General features: G+C 31.7%; 1 protein-coding gene across 5 annotated transcripts in view; it reads right to left on the bottom strand.

The window, feature by feature from the left end:
* Positions 1–13,434, bottom strand: part of raw (NDT-like domain-containing protein raw) — a 63,833-nt gene that overhangs the window by 15,987 nt on the left and 34,412 nt on the right. For all 5 annotated transcript variants that reach the window (XM_090119571.1, XM_090119568.1, XM_090119569.1 and 2 more), the window contains 2 exons: positions 9,652–9,769; positions 8,379–8,461 (listed from right to left, as the gene is read on the bottom strand). In XM_090119571.1, the coding sequence (XP_089975697.1) occupies positions 8,379–8,461; positions 9,652–9,769 (201 nt within the window). The remainder of the gene's footprint in view (positions 1–8,378; positions 8,462–9,651; positions 9,770–13,434) is intronic.

Genomic DNA, 13,434 nt, shown 5'->3' with positions numbered 1-13,434 from the left:
GTGGGAAATTATAGAGTCAATGCTTCAGGGGCACTCATTATCTTCTGCCCCGTATGGTAAAATTTTCATTTATAACATTTTCATTGCACAAAGTAGGGTACTTAAACGTAAACGTTTTGGTAGGAATGCTTTTGTACTGGATTTCGTTCAAAAATTAAAAGAAACACTTTAAGACAAAGACATAAAAAGGTGTCCCCAAAACTTTAAACATTTAAGAGTACGAGTTTTAAAAAGAGTCAACAGCATTATAAAATAAAAGTTCATTAGCACATTCGCAACAATGTTTGCTAAATTTATCACGCTTGTTAAGCAAGAAGCTTATATTTTATCACATTTTGGTACGGGAGCTATTAACGTTGAAAAAGAAGTCATTTTAGTATAGCTGGTTTTTTGATATATTGTTCCTCTAGCTATTTCGGTTAGAGTCCGCGCAGTCTGGCTGGCCGGAGTGGTTGCGTTCAGTAGTGCGCATCTTATCTGCACAGGAAATTATCCTTAATTTAAAGTCATTTTTTAACGCGTAATTTTTAAACTTTTGCCTTTAGATAGATCCATCAATCATAATTTTTTTATTGCAAGACGTTTTTTTCGTTGTTAAATAGGTGCCAGACGCAATTTTTAATTTCGTTTTTATAAAAAATTCAAATTATTTTAGAATGTCTGTAAATTTCATATTATGTTCTTCAAACATAATATAATCTAAAATTAATTAGCCAGACGCTAATTCGATTGTTAAGTATTAAAAAATGAGTAGGGTCAACCGGGGCAAATGCAACTATGGGGCTATGGCAACTAGTTATCATAACTAATTTATTAGAGTTGTTGTAATAAATCGCCACCTATGATTCAATAGCTCAACGACTAATAAATCTTACAAGTAATAGATGGTGCCCCTACGATGAAAACTATTTGATTGATAGGCCATTGTGTCAAACCGCTATTTTGAAGTTGGTGTGCGTAAAAACAGGTGTCGAGTTTTGCAGACAAAAAAATTGTTTAGGAGTGATTTTTTGCAGGTGTTTTTGATTGGACGCGATTATCACAAGCCGTTAAGCATATTTCATTTATATTTTTAGTGCGTTAGTTGACTCTATTTTGTGTTATTGATGCAGTTACAATTGCCTCATGAAAATTTCACTGTGGGGTTATTGCAACTGTGAGGTTAGTTACAATAGCCCCTTATATTTTTGTATGAAACTAAAAACACTAGTGATGTGACAGTGTCGATATTTTTATTATGTATCCTTCTTGGTAGTCAAAATATATTTTCTTTATGATTAATTAAAGAAGAACCATCGATTATTTCTTCGATATTATACCCAGAGACGGGTTCATAAGTAAAATTCAAATTAGATAAAGCGTGGTTAAAGAATATAAGTAACTAAAAACGATAGGTAGGATAGTTCTGTGATTGTTCAAGTAATTTTTAGTAAACCGTTGATTAACTAATAAACGTATTTTGTTTGGTTTACGTTTTTAACAATATTTAACACAAAGAATATTATTTGTTCTGACCAAAAACTAAAATTGACTTAGTAGGTAGTACACTGTTATTTTTTTTTTGTTGCGATTTAAAGTGGTAAATCAAAGTAGGTACATGAGTTTTTCCTCTAAATAATGCGGCGCCATCTACGATCGCAACGTTATTGTATAGATAACGTTATTGTATATATATATATAGAATAATAAAAATATATCGATGAATAAGTTTTTTGCATTCCCCACACTAATTCTCTAACAAATAGTTGCATTTGCCCCACAATCAGAAAAATAAGATTTTTCCTGAAAACTCGTTCTTGCTACACGGTAATCCAGTTCAAAATCCTATGAATAACATGAAATCTCATAAATATATTCTATATTCGTTGTTTTATATGAAATAAAAGAAGAGCTATGGCAGTTAGTTGCATTTACCCCCGACTAGGGGTTAATGTAACTTTTTCTACCAATTTTAGGAAATATTCTCACTACCCGTTATTTATAAGACTACTGTATTGCTTGATTGGTTGAAAATAATATTGAATAAATACAAAAATCACTAAATGGGTCAAATAAATGACCAAATATAAAAGGAGATAACTGCAACCGATCAAACTTGAAACTTGTTATTTTTTAGTTGCATTTGCCCCGGTTGACCCTATAAATAAAAAAAAGTAATGAAGCATGCAGCTCATCAGCTAGTGTATTTTAATTATGCGACAGGAAATAATTGCAAGAATACAATATTATTTACACTTGTTCTTATAAATTAAAAAGTTAAAATGAAAAAAAAAACATAAAAGTGAAAAATAAATTAAAGTTACTTACCATACATTAAAAAGAATGGAATAAAAACTATATCAATGAAGGTTAAACAATTACATTGTTAAATTTAAAAAGCCATCTTCATAATCATCATCATCATCATCTTCCCTCTCACTGTCAGAATTATTTATGTTATCGTCTAAGCCGAATCGTCTACTTTGTCTTTGACATTTTTTAAATTATTATTCCTTATATAGTTTATAGTAGGTACTGATTGTTATACTTTAAAAACGACAGATTATTAACTATTTTATGTAAAAGATTTAGTTTTATAAAAATGTAAAACATTTTGTTGATTCGACTGATTATAATTGATGTTACGCATGTTAATTTTTAGTAGTTTAGGTGTTTATTATTTGTATTAGACCTTCTTGACTGATATGTTATTAAAATATTACTTATAAAGGTCGTTGATTACTTGAAATTATAAGTTTTAATTAAAACCTTTGAATTCAATCATCATTTTTATTTTGCAGCTAATATTACTCCCCAGAATCATTATGTTTCAACTCTCCTCGACCTCTGTTTCATCTTACCTCGGTATGAGGGGAATTGAAACAAGTTGACTTGTTACGATTAAGTCAATTTTTCACCACCATTTTCAACGCTTACCGTTTATTTATGCTAACCATTCGCAAGTGTATAGAATAACCTATCGATTGATACCAGTACCATAAGATTTCTGATAATAGTATAAGTTATATTAAACAAAACGTGAAAATTGTTTCAACTCCCCTCGGTCTCCCCTAGTTAGCATGAATTTATATAGCTAGTATACTAGCGGTCCGCCCCGGCTTCACCCGTAGTACCTACATGTTTTTTATTTATTTATTTATTTAATAAGGTGCACACCACAGCTGACAATTTTGCCTCGATAAACACAAATTTAATTACATGTTGCGGTGAAATGCCAACCAATTAATTGTATGCACACAGCATAGTTGAGGGAAAAAAAAAATTATTAAAAATTACATTAATAAGCACAATTCATAGATCAAGTAAAATAATTTCCAAAAATACATGCCATAAAATAAGTTGAATCTAATTAATCATAGTACCTACAGATAAATATCACATCAATATAGCTAAGTACAGTACACTAAATCACTTAAAATATAGTTAAATCCATAAATACCTACATAACATTCAATCACATAAAACTATCCTATCTCTCAAGTTGGATCGAACTGCACATCGTGTGCGAATTTTATTATAATCGGTTAAATGGTTTAGGAGTCCATTGAGGACAAACATTGTGACACGAGATTTATATATATATATATATATATATTTTAGTATCAGCATCGCATCTGTGCGAAGCCAGGGCGGGTCGCTAGTTGAGTAATAAAAAAAATTGTTTTGTATAGAAGATTGTTGATGTACCCTAATAGTTTATTTTTAACCTAAGGAATAAAATGTACCAATGGAAGGTACTTATTCCCACAACACAGGGAATCCTAGAGTAGGAAGTAGGAACAATTCAATTTCTATGCATCTTATATTTTCGAAAAAAAAAAGTTATTGTTTATTGTTATTTAATTTTCGCGGCCGACCCTTTCTATCTGTCTTGCACTTTAAACTATCTCTCCATATACACAATCATCAAATTGTTATACTTACCTACTTTCACTACGTTTTTATTTGTACATATTTAATACTTAACAATCGAATTAGCGTCTGGCTAATTAATTTTAGATTATATTATGTTTGAAGAACATAATATGAAATTTACAGACATTCTAAAATAATTTGAATTTTTTATAAATACGAAATAAAAAATTGCGTCTGGCACCTATTTAACAACGAAAAAAACGTCTTGCAATAAAAAAATTATGATTGATGGATCTATCTAAAGGCAAAAGTTTAAAAATTACGCGTTAAAAAATGACTTTAAATTAAGGATAATTTCCTGTGCAGATAAGATGCGCACTACTGAACGCAACCACTCCGGCCAGCCAGACTGCGCGGACTCTAACCGAAATAGCTAGAGGAACAATATATCAAAAAACCAACTATACTAAAATTCTCACTTGTCAACGTTGGTAGCTCCTATACGATTTGTACGAATTAAAATTTTAGGTCGACATCGACAATGTCATAGAGATTTATATTTTTTTGAATTTATCTTACGTCCTGTTCCACAGCTGATTCGATAATAATAAAATTAAATATAATTTTGGATATATTATTATCATTGTGTATATTAAAAAAGAATCGCTATAATTAAATTAATTGATAATAATTCATTGTTGTTCGAAGGGGCGACAATATTTTAAAATTGCGTTGTTATTTGTAAACAGAAAAAGGTGTGGGTTCTGTAGTATACTCAAGGCCAGAGCGGATTTCATCTCCAGATACTTATTATTGTCATTTATTAAAACAGTAAGGGCGCTTGTGCACTACAAGGAATTTTACTGTCCGGCATTCCGATTTTTTACGGTCCGGTGTGGCATGAAAAAACCGATGAATTGCTTGTGCACCTGTCCGTCTTTACTCGGATCAATGCGGTACAGTTCAAGGAAGTTTGGCGGTATAATGCTATCATAAATGATTGTTTTTGCATTTTACAAGAAACGAGTAAAAAATATAGAAGGTGAAATATTATATTACTTCGTTATAATAAAAAGTAAAGTTCCGTAAGAGATTTAAAATGCGTGTTTCACTTATTTATTTTAATCGGTGACGAGGAGCTAAAGCTATTCCCACTTGAACTTTAACTTACCAACACTTACTTAGATAATAATTATAGGTCAATGCTTGGTCAATGTATATAAAATAACAATATCGACTTCTCAAATCTCATTGCCAACTAAAAGAAAGTAAAACAAGAGCTTGCTTTTAATTGGCATATGCAGTAAAAACAGTAAAATCCAAGCAAGTGGGCATTCGAAAACAATTATACCTACAGCGACTCGTAGACACAAAAAACCATCCGGAATAGGGAAAAGTAAAATGTCGGACAGTAAAATTACGTATAGTGCACAAGCTAGTATATAGATTAATGGCGTGCCATACCGGACCGTAAAAAATCGGAATGCCGGACCGTAAAATTCCTCGTAGTGGACAAACGCCCTAATACGCATAGAAATAAAACGAGCAACAGAAATGTCATCGTTGTCTTCCTGGTGATAAGGAAGTCAAATATTTGTTTGTCGTGTTAAAGTTTGCCAAATTATATATTTTTCTTAATTTTAAATCCATCCAGTAGCAAAACAGTTAATTTAATTATTTTTATCTATAATATAAAAAATAATCGCAAAATGTGTTGGTATACACATAACTCGAGAACGGCTGACATGATTTCGTTAATTCTTTTTTTATTATATTGATTATAATGGTCACTTGGTGATGGGGGACACTGAATGTGTACCTATAGCTTAGAGTCACTTAAGGAACATTATAATAATTATTCGGTATACTGTTAGTTACTATCGAGGATCGCAGCGCATCGTGGCGCTTCCGCACTCCGATTATAGTTGTTGCGGAAGACTCAGGAAGGCCACGCCTGCCACTTATTTATTATTAGATTATTCCTTTACAACCAATTCTTACACCTAACATGTTGTGAAAATGTTATATTAAAAACTTTTTTTAATGCATTCTAGTAGAGTAAGTAACCTTTTTTCTAGAAACATAAAATTACAATAATAAAAACAGGTCCACATAATATGATATCATGTCTTTTTCCGCTCAAGTATTTTACCATATTTATAAAATTACATCATTACTTCCTATATTTTTTATGTTCGCGGGTGACTATGTTAAAAGTATTTTATTAAGTGCTAATGCGGAAAAGGTTCGACGAATAAATGACCGACAGTAATTAGGGCAAGGAAAAAATTCGTGACGGATGTGTAATCCTGTGTGTCATCAAATTCTTGGTAAGTTCATAATTACAAAGAAACAAATTAAAATAAAATTAACGTTTTTGTGCGATGTATCATCATATCTAATACTTTTAACTTCAAACAAACCCAAACACATTTTTCAATGAAATGACGTCTCAAACCAGCGGAAGACACTTATAGTGTAAAGTGTAAACATCACATTGTCCTCTATGTCACAGTCAATATGACAAGGGACAGTATAATATATTTTTTCATGTTCCTGACTGACGTTAATAAAGTTATTAATAAACCAAGATGCACTGTATTGATGACGCAAATCCTACATTAGTTCCTTCCGTACCTTAAAATTCTTAAACTTATTGTCATGCTTTTTAAATCAAATTATAAAATTGACCTTTGATCGATGAATCTAAAGCCAAATATAAACTCTTTCAATTATTACACTTCAATGTTCGGAAATTAGTTGAAATGTTTTTGTTCTTAATCTTAAATGGAATGAACTAAGCAGTGAGAAATTCCTGTTAGAAATTCGCACGATAAAAACATACTGCCATAACCTCATTTGACCCTCGTAGCTAAACTCATTCATACAAATAGTTCGCTTCAAAATAAACCTCTACAAATATTTCATTTGATATTGCTAAAACATTATAAATAAGTTGCGTAAATTTAATGCCTACAATCCTTGGATCATAGCCACAGTCAAGTAAAGTGTTAAATGATTTTGTTCCTTTATCTATGGTAAATACTCAATAGTCATTTTATATGGATTGTTTTGCCATAAACTAGCACGTGATACTGTTCAATGAAAAAGTGAATTAAAGGCCAACAGCTTATTAGCATCGCAATTTATTCAGTGATATTTAAAAATCTTGTAGAGCGTTAGATAATTAGGTCCAGCTGCCAATCAATCACTACCTCCTCACACATGATCCATAGACACTTTTAATTACACGCGTTGTTAATAGTAAATAATAAAATATGTTTGATGTATGTAACGCAGTATATCAGAGTAAACAAGATAGTGTGCCCGCGAGGTTTACGTCACCTTTATATGTGGAATCAGTACGTACATTATGGACAAAGAGTTATTGATTGTATATTTTAGACGCCGATCGATATTACGAGGACATACTGATACACTATGCTGTGACTTAATATTTTGTCATGTGTGCATAGTGCCTACTTATCGTTTTATCTTATCTCTCACTCTCAAATATATTGAACATCATTGGTATACTTTCCAAATACAACATTTATAAAAGGTAACCACATGAAAATGTATCAATTTGAATTTCAAAAGACTTAACGAAATGACAGAACCGCCCAATTTCTCATTTTTCAAACCAAAGGAAATGAGGAAGAAATACGTATTCAACGTCTTTATAGATTACGGATTGCTTATGTATATGCAACCCATTAATCTATATACGGCTTAATAGACTATGAACCAGTTTATTCACGTTTATGTTTATCTTCTCGAAGCTTACGCGAGGTAGAGCGGTTTTACGTAATTTCTTTATGCACAGGCACGACCCTGTAAGTATTATTGAGATTTGTGTACGAGCTGTAGATCCACGGGGATACCGCTCCGTATATTTCTGGATTGGTACCGTGCGGAAAGTTAGTCATCATTCAAGATTTGTTTAGCAGGACGCTGTCTCCGATCGACCTTCCGCTATAGAAAATAAACTTAATTCGACGCTTTGGCTTGTTCCACTTACGTCCACCGGGTGATATCACCCGTGCGATTAGCACAACTAACTATTACTATCTGTAAAATATCGGCTAGAAAAATGATCGAAGGTGATTAAATTCCGTTTGACTTTATTTACCTTGAATTTTATGATTCATAATGGTGACTATAAATGGTTTTAGCGATTGTGTGTTAAGTTCACTATACTCCATTCAAACTAATCCAATTTAAAATTAAAATATCTACGTAAAACCAATAACATTTAGTTGCCTAGTAGTATGCTTGAATGTGAATTACAAATAAGAATTTACACAAGCGTTGAACTCTACATTTTATATTAAGAAAAATATTTTAGCTTTCTTCACACATAAATGAATAAATTGTTTGATGATATATATTTTGATTTTTCAACTTGTATAAGTGAAGACAAAACATGTAATAAATATTCCATAATTACTTTTATGTTTGCTAATCATAATACCCATTTACTTCTTATATTTATTAACGTGTAAACAAAAAGCATCACTTACCGTTAACATGTTTGCAAATCGCTTCCTTGTCCCTCAACTCTTTGTCCACGCTCCACACGGGTGACTCTGGCTTATTCGATGTCCTGCGAATAACAAAATCGATTAGCAATCTATCCAGACGCCGGTACCTAAGCCTCTAGTGTATGCTTCTAGCATATTCCAAGCATGCACGAAAATGCAAGTCGTTACGGTCGTGAATCAGTGCATGACCAATATTTTATACGACATTCAAGGGTCAACGCTCGCGGCAACGGTAGAGTTGACTTCGTCGTACGAAGCACAGGTTCAAGACCGGCTGTGCGGCGGGCCATTGTGGCCGTCATCGACAGAATTAAACTGATTCATGTTGTACTTGGAGCGGACATCGAGGGCACTAATTACGCCATTATGCTTAGTTAATATTTATATTTATATTGCGCTATGTAATAAACCGGCCATTATCCGGGACCATTCGCCTAGAGTTTGCGTTACTGCCAAGATTTAATACGCTTTGTTTGCCTCTGCATATTGCATTTGCACCAGAAGTATAATGAAAAAATCCTTTGAAGCTTCCTTACATCATTTTGGATCGAGGTATTATGCGATATCGCTTTTATGCAAAATTTTGATAGTTGTAGATCTAGATGTTATCACGTTTTATCGGTTATCATTGAACAAAAACATCTCGGAAATTTAATTTTATGACATGGTATGCGTGACTTTATTGTAGATAACAAGTAATTTTAAGAAACACAGATAATTTACTATGAAATGATTTTGAATCGTTCAGGGAAAGTCCCAATGAATCATATGTCATGTTTTTATTTAATTTTGTCCCTTTATCCACCAAATTATTATTCCTCATTTACTACGTCGTAGCCTCGTAGGGGTGACACATCAGAACCACGAGACCGTGGACAATAATAAAGATATAATCATGCTAAGCATTACGATTTTCGTGATTATTTTTAGAATTTCGGTATATTCCGACAACATCCTCTTGTCAAACTATTTTAAATTAATGCGTCTTGGTTACGTAAAATGCATTAAGATATGCGAATATATGTAATGGAGCCGCAATGTTCATTCTAAATCTAAACTTAAAACCATAAAAGCTGAACTGTAGCTCTATCTGAATGGACTGCGATGCAGACAAAGTAAGTGTAAAAGGAGAGAAACATGGAAGCAATACTGAATCTTATAATTTATTACCATTCCCTTTTTTATATTTAGCCCATTTCCCTATACATACGAAAATTACATCTCATCAAGAAGCTAAAGCTAAGAAACTTACGATCTAGTCTGTCTGGAACATCGGCGCAGTTCAGCAGCGAAGACGCAAAACTCCCCAAATGTTAGTATCAAAGATTTCCGTCGGGCGCACTGACGGGCGCACACCAACATTTCAAAAACTGTAAAGAAAATTATCAGTTTTATTTCCGATGAAGGCGACCATGACCCAAAAAACAGATACATTTTGTTTAAAAACAAGGTTTACACATTTTTTATTAGCTGTTGAAGTACTGCTTGACTCTAATCTCAATTGGGTGTATAAAATCACATAAATAGGAAGTGGAAAATAGGTAATAACTCATACATAAGAAGTGGGAAATAGGTAACTAATAACAATTAAATAATTACATTGTAAATAAATACCATATTAGTGACATAATGGACATTATGCACTGCCATTTGTTAGTGATGTTCTGTTTTCATTTATCGTGCAGTATTTTATTATTAATTCTATCTCTCTATATTTCATCCTGTATGTCCCTTAAAATGATTAGGTATAAATAGTAAATTATTACTCAAAGGGTAGAGCAGTGTAGAGTTAGGTTTATTAAAGTTTCATTGATTTATTTTCATTCAAATTCCGCATTAACTCCTTTTCTCTGTGATTCTTTGTTATACTATTAACAACGCTTATGTTTCCCAATTTTCGAAACGAACACACAATTAGTCGAGGTCGTCAATAATTTATGAGACTGTTGAACCGTTTGCCAATAAAAATAAGTAAAAGAACTAATCACTGTAAACATTTATTTTTAAACATAAGCTGCATTACATTGTTCCCAAAAGTGTAATATCATGTCGTATCGACTTCATGAATTAATGAACAAAACGATATATTTAACAATGGGCGAAAGAATCCGCTATGCATTCACGTCCAAAAAATTCCACATCTCTAATTATGTTCAAAACTTATTCTTTATTCTGAGTGTATTATTATAGGAGGCGAATTAAATCATTATTTTATTGAAGAAAAATATTATATGAAAACATTCCCGTAGCATCGAAGTATGCGCTGAGCTGAGATCATCTTTACGCAACATTTGCATTACATCTCCACTTGTTAGATTAAACACTCTTCTCTTAGTTACTTAGTCGTGCAAAGTAGTCATTTGCTGACCTTTTTAATGCCAATTGTCTTATTTTGCGTGGTTATGTGACTTGAACCCCCAAGTGATATATGGTATCTAAGATATAGGGGAAAAAAGATAAATTTGACGTAGCACGTTGTATAAAATTTATTTATTTTGTCCATACAGAGCAATAATATTATGTTATTTTTATTCTATTAGTCAAACGCGCGGAACCTACATATCGATTAAACAACAATTTTGTAATTTTTGAGCTAATTTCACGTTTACTCAAAAATTAAAAAATAATAATAAAATTCAAATAATTCAAGGAAGAAGCGGAATTATTCTCATACAATTTGTCGATTGAATCATCTAACTGGTCAAACTCGTTGGACCACGTTATTAAAAACTGTTTTATTTTATACGTAGTTTATTACAATAGATAGCTGGATTTTCCCTAAAGTCTTATGTCATCTTTGTTATGTTGAATGCTTTAAATAAAATTTCGTTAAATATAAAAAGTACCTAAAAAAGTTTATGTAGTTTGAAAAATAATTTAAAAGTATTACAAAATCAATGCTTTGAATCAAGCTAAATCGCAGATTTATTGCTCACAACTTTACGGTAGTGGCATAACTCTAGGACGTAAATTGTTTTATGTGCTATCGCAAATTATGTTGTACATTTAAAGATAATCTCACCGCAACGTTTAAATTCTCATATACTCTTCAATTTATTACATGATCTATAGACTCTATCAATTCTTGATTCAGGTTCTGCGATAGAATAATCCATAAAGATCAATAACCTTATTCTTACTAAACAATATGTATATTAAGGCAAGAACTCGATATCCTATTTTATAAGGAGCCACATAAAATATTCACAGATTTTTTTATTATGAAATGTAATCATAACCTGTGTCATAACTTTAACAATATAATCATAACTTTGTAATGTAAACAATGAAACATTTTTACTTATTTATTTAATAATTAAGTATTTTATTGATACAATATGTTCGCCACGCTAGTGATTTTGATGTCCACAACTATTTTTGCAGTACAAGAGCAGTTTACACGATTTTATTTAATGATATGAAGTGAACCACTGCTTTATAATTCTAGTTTGATTAATGGACCAGGAAGCCAAGTGTGTAAATCACAGAATGCGTTTTAACTTTTATGACATAGACTATCACGACATAGATCTAATAACTTTATCAAATAGAAGAATGGCAATTCAGATATTTTGATTGAAGCTATTATGACCGGTGTCCAAAAAAAGTAAGAAATTTGGTAAATAAAGCTAATGAAATTATCTGTATATTGCGTGCAATTCAAAATTTATTTTTAAAAACGGTAATAACAAATCACACGCATTTCACCAGAACAGCTTGACATGAACTGTCACTTCGAAAGACAAAATAAAAACTACAAAGATAAAATATAGTTATCTCAATAACAACATAATATTATAATCCAGTCTGTAGGTATTTATGCTCTACAAAAGGTGGCGTAGAAAATGTTTTGAAACGATATTGTTTAGGTATGAAAGGTTAATAAAAATCCAAGTTTTCGACCTTGACGGACCCAGGCGCTAGCCGCCATCTTGAATTAAAGGTGCTAAAATTAGGTATATTTTAAATAACTTCTCAATTGTTTACTAAATCACAAAAGTATCTATGAGGGGTTCAAAGAAGACAAAATTACCTACATTTTTTGCATACATGATTATTCTGTAAGTCTTAAAGGTAAAAAGTTACAAGCGACGGAAATAATAATATTTACAGAAATCATATAATTTTAATTTTGTTAAAAAATTGTACAGCTATCATTTTTTTAATTCTCTTTGATGGCCCGGGCTGGTTAATGGTGGCTTCTTCATTATCGTCGCTAAAATTTTCTGTTTCATTGTCTGTATTTTTAGTTTCCAACCATGAAATTTCGTCATCATGACCAGAAGAAATCGAAGACGCTGGAGCACGCTTTCTAGTAACTTTTTACGGAGGGGACATGGATAAGGAATCCTTAGAAGATATCCGATATGAACGACTCGTAAAGTTATCAATAAAAAGTAAATTTAATCGACGAAATTTCATGGTTGGAAACTAAAAATACAGACAATGAAACAGAAAATTTCAGCGACGATAATGAAGAAGCCACCATTAACCAGCCCGGGCCATCAAAAAGAATAAAAAAAGATTGCTGCACAATTTTTAAACAAAATTAAAATTATATGATTTCTGTAAATATTATTATTTCCGTCGCTTGTAACTTTTTACCTTTAAGACTTACAGAATAATCATGTATGAAAAAAATGTAGGTAATTTTGTCTTCTTTGAACCCCTCATAGACACTTTTGTGATTTAGTAAACAATTGAGAAGTTATTTAAAATATACCTAATTTAAGCACCTTTAATTCAAGATGGCGGCTAGCGCCTGGGTCCGTCAAGGTCGAAAACTTGGATTTTTATTAACCTTTCATACCTAAACAATATTGTTTCAAAACATTTTCTACGCCACCTTTTGTAGAGCAGAGGCTTTTACATTTCCCCACAGACTGGACTATTACATTTATCAGACAGAAATCATTTGTCGAATCAAGGATTTATTGTTCTAATAATTGTGTAACTTTATGAACACTTCGTTTGAATCACCAATGACGTTTTTTGTTATCTCATTACATCGATGACTATTCTTCGAAACACATTA

Source organism: Colias eurytheme, chromosome 3 (genome assembly GCF_061535395.1).
Source record: "Colias eurytheme isolate Ceu_HAF_F1 chromosome 3, ilColEury1 Martin Lab GWU primary, whole genome shotgun sequence".
Classification (NCBI taxonomy): domain Eukaryota; kingdom Metazoa; phylum Arthropoda; class Insecta; order Lepidoptera; family Pieridae; genus Colias; species Colias eurytheme.
Note: the sequence above shows the minus strand (reverse complement) of the source record. Positions and strands in the feature narration are given on the sequence as shown.